The sequence below is a fragment of the Crocodylus porosus genome, unplaced genomic scaffold, assembly GCF_001723895.1.
Source record: "Crocodylus porosus isolate Cpor-Errol unplaced genomic scaffold, CroPor_comp1, whole genome shotgun sequence".
In the NCBI taxonomy this organism is placed as follows: Eukaryota; Metazoa; Chordata; order Crocodylia; family Crocodylidae; genus Crocodylus; species Crocodylus porosus.
The window spans coordinates 61,330,714-61,343,254 of NW_017728931.1; the positions used below are offsets into that span (position 1 = coordinate 61,330,714).

General features: G+C 43.9%; 1 protein-coding gene across 3 annotated transcripts in view; it reads right to left on the reverse strand.

Annotated features, from left to right (window-relative positions):
• GUCY2C (guanylate cyclase 2C) overlaps positions 1-3,617 on the reverse strand; it is a 65,464-nt gene extending 61,847 nt beyond the window's left edge. For 2 of the 3 annotated variants that reach the window (XM_019545203.1, XM_019545202.1), the window contains exon 1: positions 3,253-3,617. In XM_019545203.1, the coding sequence (XP_019400748.1) occupies positions 3,253-3,451 (199 nt within the window). In that variant the 5' untranslated portion in view covers positions 3,452-3,617. The remainder of the gene's footprint in view (positions 1-3,252) is intronic. The other variant, XM_019545204.1, reaches the window with a different exon arrangement.
• Positions 3,618-12,541: the final 8,924 nt, after the last annotated feature.

A 12,541-nucleotide genomic window follows, 5' to 3' on the forward strand; every position in this document is an offset into this window, starting at 1 on the left:
CCCCCAGCCCTGCTGCCCACATGCATGTGTACACGCACACACACACACACACACACACACACACACACACACTTGCCAACAGCTTCCAGAGCCTGCACACAGAGAACATGATCCCCCACCAGTCAATCATCTTCCCCCACTGCCCCCAGCCCCAAACAGCCAAGCCAAAAGTGCCAGGGGAAAACAGAGGTAGAGCAAAAACCCAGACATTTGCTTACATTTTAAAAACCCTCCTAGACAGAGAACAGAGGACCAAAAAAGAGGACCTGTCCAGGAGAACATGAACTTACGGTAACCCTAGCCATACCACCCTTCCCTGGAACCTATACAGAAAATCTTCAAACAATTACAACCCATACTAGAAGACCCAATTCTTAAAGAGTTCTTTCCAAAACTACCCATCCTAACCTTTAAACAAGAACTGCAACTCGCCAACCTCATCACCAGAAGGAAACTGCCTATGGCCCAAAGCATACCTAATGGACCCAGACCATGCCGGGACAAAAAAAGGTAAAACCTGTCAGCATACCTCCACTACCCCCATAATAACTACACCCCACAACATCACTATTCCTGGATCTTACACCTGAACCTCCAGAAATGTAATACATCTCATCTAGTGCACCAAATGCCCTGATGGAAAATACGTAGGAGAAACCAAACCTGCGTGCCAGAATGAACGCACACTAAAAATCTATCAAAGACAAAAGTATCCATTTACCTGTGGGGGCACACTTCTCACAAGATAATGACTCCCTCTCCAATCGCTCAGTTCTAATCCTCAAAGGGAACTTACAAAACACCTTTTGTAGACAAGCCTATGAACTTCACTTCATCTATCTATTGGATACAAAAAATCATGGACTTAACATAGACATTGGATTTATGATACATTACAATCTGCCTGACATCTGATAACCCAGGTAACCTACCTCCAGCTGACCACTTGCATTCCTTCACACATGTCCCTCCCTCCCCCCTATGTCTACCCATTGTCTTCCAAACTTCCACTCATTTGTATTTTCACAGACCTGCTTGTTGTAAAATTAGCTTCTTTTCTACCTTGGAGAACGCAACATGCCAGCAGAGTCTCCCTATGCCTGATGAAGGGTGTTTGCACCCAAATGCTTGCAAAGAACTTTTTTGCATCTACTTAGTTGGTCTAATAAAAGATGTCACATCTACACAAAGAACCTTGCCTGCAGAAAATCACTGATGCACTGACTCACGACATAGGGTAGAGTAGTCTCATATTCAGCTGCCTCTTACCCCAAAAATTTACTGGGAAGCAATCTCTTCTGTATCCACCAATCCCAGAAGGAATAGGATTGAACATTGGGTTCTAATACACATGGCTAACCTCTTCTGCTGGGATATCAGGTATTGGTCATAATTAGAGACACATTTTTAAAGATACTTGAAAAAAGACTTCAAGGTCTTTGAAAAAAATAGTAAAAAGGAGGAAAATGAGATACTTTTCTTAAGTCTTTCTGTCACAGGCTACTATGGATGCAGGTGGTTAAATTTTATTAAAAAGAGGTTGAGTATTGGAATGAATTAAGAGTACCATCTACAGTGATGGTAATTATGATGAAAAATTCAAGGGTTCTTGATCCTCACACATCAGGGCATAAGATAACCAGCAGCTAGGACAGTGGTCCTCAACTTCTTTAGACTCAAGGCACCCCCTAATGGACTGCAGGCACCCCTCCATAATTTTTTGTGAATTGAGCAGTACCCCGTTTCAAAAACTAACTTATTTATTACCATGCTTATCTCCTTCCGTGGGATTGAGCAGTAGGGGCAGGGAAATAGGCAGGCTGGGGACAAGTCTAAGCCTGTGCTTATCCGCTTATCTCCTCACACTTGGTTTATTTTCTCATACCTCATAGCACCCTTCAAAGGACCTCACAGCATCTCAGGGGGCCCTGGCACCCTGGTTAAGAATCTCTGAGCTAGAATCAGGTGATGTTTCTTTTTTGGTATGGTGCAGTGGTTCTCAAACCTTTTAGACTCAAGGCACCTCTCAGAAAATGCTAGCTCTTAGCTTTCACTCTTTTTTTTACTATGAAAAAATAATAGAACAATTCTGTGTTGCCAAGATCTCAGAAAGACCACAACTGGTCAAATGTTTCTAACACTATGGGTTCCTATTTTAAATCTGTAGGTTTACCTTGTGAATCATGTAAAAGTATTTGCACACCTAACAATGCTATTATTGCACACCATCCTGAAATACACTTAAAAGGATTTCACCACAAGGGGCCATGGGACTCTACTTGAGAATCATTGGTAAAATGTTACAAATCTGGCTGCATTATTAGAGAGGTGGGTATCATCTTCATGTGGTATAACTGTCATTATCAATGATGTTCAATATTTTACTTCCTTGAATGCAGTAATGATACCAAACTATATGAAATAGTGCAGGATTCTGTTATAAGAGCCAAGTTACAGGACTAAATGGACCATTGGGCTGGTCTGATCTGGTTCAAGCAGTTCCCAATCTCAATTCTCATTTCTGTTGAGAAATTAACCCAGGAAGCAAAGGGAAAATGGAGCCGCAGGGAAATTTGCATTTTGGCACCCTTCCCTCCCCCATTGTCCCCACCTCTGGTGTCCCACCACTGGTGCCCTCCTCCCCTCTTTTCCCCCACCAAACCAGCAGTGCTGTTCCCAGCAGAGGCAGGCAGGGACACAGGGCGCAGTCCAGCAGGAAGGCAGAGTGACGTATTGCACCAGGCAGGCAAGTGGGCAAGCACCATTGCTGCCACACACACTGCCCAGCCCAGCTCCTCCTGAGCAGCAGCTGGAGGCAGAGGGTGGGCTGAGCTGGACATCACTTCTCCTGCCTGGGGTGAAGATCAGCTAGGGTGGGCCGGGGGAAAGCACTGCTTTGTGCATGGGCTACTCGTGTGTGTGTGTGTGTGTGTGTGTGTGTGTTGCCATCCCGACCACAGTGCCCTGAGTGGTCACCCATTTTGCCCACCCCTAAAACCAGCTCTGCCAAGAAGGGGTTTTTGTCCCCCCAAAATTATGGTACAGATTTTCCACCAGGGCTCTGCTGTTTTCAGAGAATTGTTTTTGTTTAATCCATGTGGATTGTTTTGTTTAATCCATGTGGTAAAAACAGACAGCTTGGGAGCAGACCTGAGGTTCAGTTTGCAGTAAGCACAGCCTGATAGGGCACCAAGGCCTGAAGTCTGACCCAGATACCCTAAAGAGGGAGAGAAACCCACAACATCGCCTTACCTGCCTTCTGCAGCTCTTCTTCTATCACACGCAATCCCCATTTCACAGCTGGTTTTACATTTTCCAAGATCCATGGATACTGTGCATCATTCAGCAGCATCACATTGATCACATAGTTGTCCTTGTTGCACTGGCCCGCTCCAGGCGGCCACAGCAGTTGGAGACACAAGAGCAATAGCCAGCAGACTGGACCCAACATTTGGTGCCTTTTTATTCTTTTCAGTTTATACCCGTTCCTCTCCTACAGCTATATTGCTGTTATTTCTGAAACAGGTTCCTGCAGTGTGTCCACTGATCAGCTGCCCTGTACCTCCCTTATCTACTTCCCTTTGTCAGCTTCTCTGCCCTCAGCTCTGCCCCACCTCTATCTGCCCCTGCTGGCACTTCTGCTTGTGAACAATTAACAGCAGCAGAACTCAGAAAACGAGAGAGGCCAAAGGTTGCTTTGTGTGTTTGCTTGTGGAAAGGTTGGAGCTATAAAACTGAGACATTACCTGCTTGCCTAATAAGGACATTAGCTTTTCATCTGAATGATGGACAGAGAAGAGAGAGGAGGAGGAGCTAACTGGGTTGTAAAAGAAGCCTATTTAAAATGGAAATAAAATGAAAGATCCATTAAAACCACAGAGGAATATAGTTTCATGTCACACCACCTCTCTGACTCTGCCTCACTCTGTGCCCTTCACATAGTCACATCTCAGTTTATGATGTTACTATGTGCAACTTCCATGCCTTTTTAGTTATGTACTGTTTTCCCATCAACATGACTTTAGGGAAGGCAAAGGATGCCTGACTGATGGCCCTAGAAACAGGAGCCCTCCACTTGTATCCACAGAACAGGAAGAGCATAGGTGGAAGGCAAAGTAGAGATGCACCTTGTAGACAGAACCTGTCTGCTATAGTCCACAAATATCCATCCCAGGCAGGGTCCCCCAACTCTGCTAAGGGAAGACACTGCCTTCAGTGAGCACAGTTTACGTGGCCCATTCAGATCTAGTCTACTAAGATAGACAAGAAGGGGCCAGCCATTTTCTTTTGTGACATGGCTCCTAGACTCCACTCCTAAAGATCACAGGATTGCCTTGGGGAACCAAAGGCAGGTATCAAATAGTATATCTGACACTCACAGGTACTGGGTCAATATTTCTGGGTGGATTGGCTGGACTCTCTCAAATATACTTCCTGGGAATAGTTTCAAACTGTGTGGAAGAGCAAATAAAGGGAAAAAATAAAATCCCCCGCATCCCCTACCTATACCAACAAGAGAGAGAAGGAAAGGGGAAAAGGCACTAGAAGGAGCCAACAGCCCTCAAGGCAAATGAATATTGAATCCATATCTTATCAAATGTGAGACTGAAGTCACCAAAGAATAAATAAAATCATTTTTATTACCTCACAGGATGATTCTAAAACAAACAAAACAATAAAATTGAACACCGACTGTGCAAATAACACAGTGGTTTTGGTATAAACCAACCAAACTGAATTTTCTTGGTTTATTTCATTTTGAAAGCCTGCATTTAGAAAGAGACCTGGATATATTTCTATATCTGTTGCTAGTCGCTGATAACTTCTGGGAATGTATAATTGTACTGCTATTTATGTATTATTTATTTATTTATTTATTTATTCAACTTTAACTGCAGCTTGAAGTTACCCTCTAACAACACAATATGAAATAATTGCAGCATCGCAATAGCAGTTACTGCAAGTCCCCAGCTGGTTTGCTTAATGCGTGATGCTGGTGTTATGAATATTTTGAGGACAATGCAAATGGTCCTATTCTCCCCAAGGCCCATGTAAGAAAGGAATGAACAGATGGACATAGATCCATGGACTCCAAGGCCAAAAAAGACATATAAAACATCCAGCCTGACATCCCTCTTCCTCTCTCCTCACCTCTTCCCCTTCCCCCTCCCTCTCCCCCTCCAACTTCTCCTGGGCAAGGAATCTCTCCTAAAAACTGGATCTAAGCATCTCATATAATAAACAGCTGAGACCAGGCTTGTCCAACATACAGCCCGTGGGCCGCTAAGCGGCCTGCCAAGCCATTTTCTCTGGCCCAAGGTCCCTCGCTTGGGACAGGCAAGAAATCCTGGCACCTGCTCCGTGCTCCATGGTGGCAGCAGCGGGGCAGCGGCAAGGCGAGGCCTGCAGGCCCCAGCTGGCAGCGAGGGGAGGGGAGCTGCTAACCCCCATAGGGCCAGGCTCATCACATGAGCCGGGTCTTGCTGCTGCTGCCCTGAGGGCTGCGTGGCGCAGGGCTGCCCCAGCCGTGCCTGACTGGATGAGCTGGGGACAGCGCCTGCGACTTCTCTGGCTCCGCCCCTTGCCCCCAGTGCACAGCTGGGGGAGCTGCATCATGGCCTGCACCCTGCCCACGTGCGTGGTGGACAGAGGCACTGGGTAAGGCCCCGCACAGAGCTGGTGGCGCCTCAGGGCCGGGCCAGGGCTGCGGGGCACGTGGTTGCCAGACCTGGGCTGGGCGGGAGAAAGGAGGAGGCCTGCCCAGAGGCGCTCTACATCCAGCCACCTCCTTGGTGGTTCAGGCAGAGCAATGGGTTCAAGTGAAGCGCAGGAAGGATACAAACTCACACAAATGCTCACTTGAGAGGACAATGCTATCAGCCCTCTCTTGCTGTATCTGTGTTGTTCTAATTTCCTGTTCCTCAAGTGTTGCCCCTCAGGAGCTCTGTTATTCAGATATGCTGGAGCAGGGGTCAGCAACTTAAGCCCACAGGCTGCATCCAGCCTGTAAAACCACTGGATCTGGCCTGCAGAGTCCAGGTTTTTTGCCTATGATTGTGTGTACACGTACGCTGGGGCTAAGCAGTAAGGAGTTGCACTAGGGGTAGGTAACTTCTACCTGCACTTTTGCTGCTGCTGCTACTTCTTCCCATTCCCTAGCCTCCCTATGGCTGCAGTCTCCAGCTGGTAGGGACCTATGCTAGGGCCGGGCTGCTGGAAGCTGTAGCCTTATGGCTGTCACTCTTTCCCACCCCCACCTTCACCTCTACCTTCACTCTCCTTTCTCACCCTGCTGTGGCAGCAATATGAATGCAGTTTCCATCTGCCTGGCCCCAGCTCAGATCCTCACCGGCCGGAAGCTGTACCTGTGCCCTAGGAAGAGGGTTTTAGTGATCCAGCAAGGGACTTGTCAAAATGGCAGAACAGGGATGCATTCCCCTTCTGCTGGACAGTTATAATTGTTTCTTCTTCTTCATTAGTAAAGAAAGATCTTCCTGGAAGTAATAGAAATGTAACTGCTGTGACTGATATTTTCTAAAAAGTCTCAGTTTGGAAACAGCTTGTCTACTTTACTTCAGTTTTGATGAATTAAATATTTTTTATCTTTGGATGGGCTTCCCTAGTGGTCAAGTTGCATGTTGCCATCAATCTCTGTGTAGAAAGGGCAATTTATTTTAAGACTGGATGATGCCAACAAGCCATTCTGATGTTGCTATTTAAATTATGGTCAACATTTAAAACCAGGGTTTTATTATGTAACGGTTTGTAACCTTTAATCATAACTAGTTATTAATTAAATAAAAGTAAATCTTCTTGAATATTATTCTCAAAAATGCCCATATTTTGTTGCTTTGATTAGTTTCCACTCTGGCTGATATCTTTTCCACATTTCATCTGTCGACTTGCATTATGCGTCTTTCATTCACTGAGAAGTGAGTAGAAGCAAAAGTGTTTATTTTAGTCAAGTGTTTGGTATTATTTCATTCTTGCTTTTATATTGTTTTTATTTTGGATTTTAAACTACATTTCCAGACCCATTTCATTGTCACTTCCTGCAACTTCATTGGTATCAAAGGTCACGTGACATCACTTCCTGATGTGATACCACTTCCTGTGAGGTCTTTGAATATGGCTCGCCGGCTCACTGGGTGCTAAACAGTTTGTGATCTGACTCCACATTCAAAAAGGTTAGACACCCCTGGCTTAGACCGTCTGCCTTTCTGTAACACCCTTGGAGCACTCTAACTGGTTACTGAAACAACCAATCAGAGTGTGGCATGCCACCATGATAGCAGGGATGTAGGGGACGGAGTGGGGGGCAAGGTCAGTGGCCCTGGAAGAGGCAGTGGCACCGGGTGCTGGCAGAGGTGGGACGGAGGGGACAGTGGGGCAAGCTCCCCCCCCCGCCCCAGGCTCCTGAGAGGTGGTGGCAGCGCTGGCACGGGGTGGTTGGTGGCAGCACTCTGTCCCTACCCCTCACCCCTCCCCATCATTCTTGACAGGCAATTGGGTAGTATCTTTTATAAAACATCAAGCACTAGTGAACCCACCAGCTCCTGTGGTGAATGATTTCAATATTTAATCACTTTCACTGCTACAAGGTTGTATCCAATTTTCAGGTTGATTTTTTCTCACTTTGATTTCCAGCCATCAGTTCTTGTTATTCCTTTGTTAGGCACGTCAAAAAGACACTCACCACGTAGCAACTTTTCTATGTATAAGTACCTATATAACGTGATCAAATCATGTCTCAAGTGTTTATCAGTCTGATTGCCTTGTCTTTTCTTGAAGCCTGAATACCTGCCAAGCAGATATAAGCCCCAGTATTTCTAATAATAGTAAATAGCGATCAGGGTTTTTCAACGTTTTTTGGCCACGTACCCCTTTCCTTGTAAAATATTACTGCTCATACTTTTTACATCTGACACCGGCTGGTGTTGTCACTGACATCAATGCCTGGCAATATCAATACTCAGTGGGCATATCTGCACGTGCATGAAGGTGCTTTTTCTAATGTATATTGATTTTAGTACCTCCAACGTGAGGTACTAAACAAATGCACATTAGGCTGTCTTACTGCACCATGACGAATGCATATGGTTTCTAAGTGACACTTAATTCACAGTACCCTTTTTTACTACACATTATTGTAATAGCATTTTTATGTGACATTTTAATGCACAGTAAAATAGGTACTGTGCATTAAAGCACACGTATACACACGCTCAGTGTGTGTTGACTCATCAGGAGTTCTACCACCATTATTAACATTTAGGTGCATACCCCTTGGCAAGGCACTGTGTGCCACAGAATTACCCATACCACAATTTGAAAACCACTCATCTAGGTCAAATAGGAGAGATCTCTTGCACAGATACTCTTTCCTGATGCTTATAGCCATATTCTGCCCTCAGACATGCATGAACAACACACATTTGTGGAAGCTTCATTTACTGGTTTCTGAAGTAACTGTGTTCCCTTTCTAATAACTATAATATTTGAGCATGTCTCATGTAGCCACAAGCCACTATAACTATCCATAACAAAATGAGAGAGAAAAAGGTGAAGGGGCTTTCCTGGATTTCAGTGTCAGATTAGAAAATGTATCTGAAATTCTGGCTCAAATTAAGTCAGTTGGAAGTTTTACCACTGATTTTAGTGAGGTTTTGTTTTCACTCCTGATATGATTTGTTTGCTCAGTGGACTGTTTTATTGGATAATAAACAACTAGCTTTTATCAGGTCTAGTTTAAACAGATACTATAGCAGTCATTTCCTGTTTTAAAACTGCTCTGCGCACTTCTCTTCATTCTTCTGGAACATTCATAAACATGGAGGTGGAATAACAGAAATCTGAGTAGGAAAAGAACTGTAAAATTTTTCTTTCAGGTCCCTCAACCCTTGAAAGATCATTCACCCTTGAAATATTTTCCAGTACTTTTTCCAAACCAAGTTAAAATAACTGAAGCAATTTACTCACCACTTTTCTTCGAAGGCTGTTTTCACCATCTGCATTTTCAGAAGTGAAGGCCATGTGTAGAGGAAATGAAGGGCATGTGTGCTCAACACTTTAAAGCAGGTTAAATGCTTTTGCACCGCTTTAATGGTGTCAGTGTTTGCATGCCTCGGCGATGTATTGCGCATTAATTCCAGCCACTGTAGGAAATAGGGCAGCGTAATGAGCCTTAAATGACTTGGGGCACAGCGAACTAAAACTCCTCCTCTGAAGAGTTTGCTGCCCCTACAGCTGCGGAGTGAAGCACTGGGTTCCATGCAGCTCTGAGGCTCTACAGGAAGCCCTACAGGAAGCCTGGCAGCACCCTGGGAAAGCAGGCTCTGCCCAAGAAAAGCAGCAAGCTTGATTCCCGCCCCCACCCCGTCCAGAGCCTGCCTGCCTTCTTGACTTGCGCAGGGCCGGGTGCTTCCCTCCACAGCTGCAGCACCCCCTTGGTCAGGTGCCTGCAGGCAGGTGCCACCTGGTGCTACCTTTCTCTCCCCGCTGCTGGAGAGGCAGGTAAGTTGGTTACGTGCATCACATGAGGCTTTAATCGGCCCTAAATTGAAGTAGTATTTTTAAAACCCACCGCTTCAATTTAGGGCCCCCATTTCATCTATAACACGCCCTAAGAGTGCTGTGCAATCAGTTGAATGTGCCAGAACTGATGAAATAGGGTCCTTTTGCCTTGAAAGCCCAGAACCTAAAGATGCACGTGGGTTGAGTGGGCCACAGTCATAATCTACCTTTTAAAATAGTTCATTATTAGGAATATGTCCAGTATCCAACTACATCCAATCTTTTCATAATTATATCTGGTCACTTCTAGTTATACCCCTAGGGAAGTTTCACAGTTTCTAGGGTCAGAAGGGACCTGAGTAGATCATCTAGTCCGACCCCCTGCCGTGGCAGGAAAGATTACTGGGGTCAAACGACCCCAGCAAGGTGTTCATCTAATCTTCTCTTAAAGACTCCCAGGGTAGGGGCCAGCACCACTTCTCTTGGAAGTTGGTTCTAGACCCTAGCCGCCCTGACCGTGAAGTAACGCCTCCTGATATCTAGCCTAAATCTACCCTCTACCAGCTTGTGACCATTATTCCTGGTCACTCCTGGCGGTGCTCGGGGGAACAGGGACTTCCCCAGTGCCTGCTGATCCCCCCTTTTATTTATTTATTTATCTCCCTCCTAAGAAGACAGAGCCAGAGAAACAATGGCCAAAGCCAAGTCAGTAAGGATTTCTGAAAGCTCTTAAGAACCAGTAGATCATGTGAAAACATGAGATAATAGCAGCAGCAATTATACTAACATAGTTGCTGACATCATTTCTTTGGCCTAAACAACTCTGAAGATACATAGTGCCACTCATGTCACTCTGACCACTCATCCTGTATTTTAAGGTACATCTTTTGTTTGTTGCTTAATATCTTACAACCCATACCCATAATGAATGAATGAATAATGAGCATTTAATCAGCTAACTAGTAAGTTTTCAGACAATAGTCATGAGAAGACTTCATGCACCATGATATAAATGCTGCTGTTGTACTGTAAATAAAACACTATGGTAAAGTGCCCTGGAAAAGGGGCTTTGCCCTGTATAATTCCTTCAATATTTAGTTCCTCAACTTTGCCACTTACTGTGATTTTGTCTTGTAATTCATAGGACAGTTCCATTTTTCCATGGCTGCTGAAAACTTGATCCTGCGTGAAAATCTTAGCTTCCAGTTTTCTGGCCTTCATAGTTGCAGGGACATGCTGGAAACTATGAAGCAAGAGCACTAAAATGCTGAAAAGTCAGAATGTGAACAGAAAGGATCACACCTTTATTATGTTTTAAATTCTTGTGAATTTTAAGCTAGTCTAATAATAGTTTGCCCCACCCACCCAATGTTTGGTTTTGGCAGCACCATTTCCTTCAGTTGTAGGTGACTTATACGTAAAGCTTGTATAGGAAGTTTCCTCTCAGGTTTGTGGTAGTATTTAACATCTTTGGCTTTCACCTATGGGGTATAATATATGAAAAGTTCTCATACATCCCTCTTTACTGTGTTATAACGTTGAATTACATAACCAAGTTTTTTTTTCAGAAGTTCCTCATCTTCTGGGACTCCAGTAACGTTTTCTAGTTAAAAAGCAGAGTCCATTTGCACATAAGTCACTAACAAATGTTTCTGTTTTAGTTAATGTATTCAGTTATTTTTAGAGGGTGAGATCAAAATTTGACTACAGTTAGAAAAAAAATATGGCACTAATGTAGTGTCCACATTTACTTATGGATCAATGGGTTCCAGACTCAATCTGCCTAGTCAAAAAGATGCCTCTCTAAGTGCTGATGCAACAAAATTCATCTGAGGCCAGACAAATCACCCTTTGTCTGCCTTTTAAAACATGTTTGGTAGTAATGGTTTTATCATTCAGATCTGTGGTTGATGATAACTAGTGTGGAAGAAGAGAAGCTGAATTGGCATTTCATAGCTAGCATTTTTTCTCATGAAAGTAAGATAGAAGAACATGAAGATTAACATTTCTGAATGCATTTGCCAATTGGGAAGCCACAGACTGAAGCTGTCAATGGAAAAATAACAGTTCTGCTGAACAACAGTCAAATATATGGGCCACATGGGAGGCCAAAAAGGTGTGGCTCTGATTAAACAAAGTCACTCACTGTATGACTATGTTATGTAATAACAGAATTGAATACCTTCTTAGCAGCTAGTATCTATTACCACAGAACTGTGAAGAATATTGCTGTCATCATCACAGAGCCACTGAATGACCTCACCAGAGGATGATAGTCTATCAAGACTGATAAGAAATCTGAAGCAAAAATTAAGAAAATCCTGCTGAACAGAAACACAATGTGGCTTTTGTACTTTAGGAAAATAGTGGGATAAGAGATGTGAAAAAGGCTTCTGAAAATCTTTGTCTAACTCAATGATTCCCAAACTGTCACCTGTAGACAATAGATGGTATGTGTAGCCATGTTAAGTGGTTCATAGATTGGATTGCATCACCTCCTTCTATGTAATTAAAAGTTTGATGATAATGGCTCACAGTTATCTCCAAGATGCTTTGAAATTGACAGTGGCATATTAATCCCAAAAGTTTGGGAGTCGCTAATTTAACTCATGCCCCTGTACCAGTCTTTGCTTGTCCATTCTCCACATATGTGCTAATTTGGAAATTTTGAAAACTATGTCAAATTTTGAAAGCTATGTTGAAGACTAGTGAAATCATATGGCTTTTGCCAACCAAGGACTCCCGGAGAGTGAAGCCTCATTCATGATCTGATATCCCTGGCCTTTAAAATGGGCTGTAACTTAAAATACTTTGAGATTAATTGTGTGGTGTTCAGCCTCAAATATGGGCAGACAATAATGTACTTATACTGACACATAACAAACCCAATGCTGCAGTTCAGAGATGGGTGACTGTTTTATCTAACTTCAGGGTCAGCATTCAGTACTGATTGGAGAGAAGCCATATAGATCACAGTGCATGTATTTCAATGTCCACAAGCCTCAGAGGTGGCTGGGATTTCTGGGAT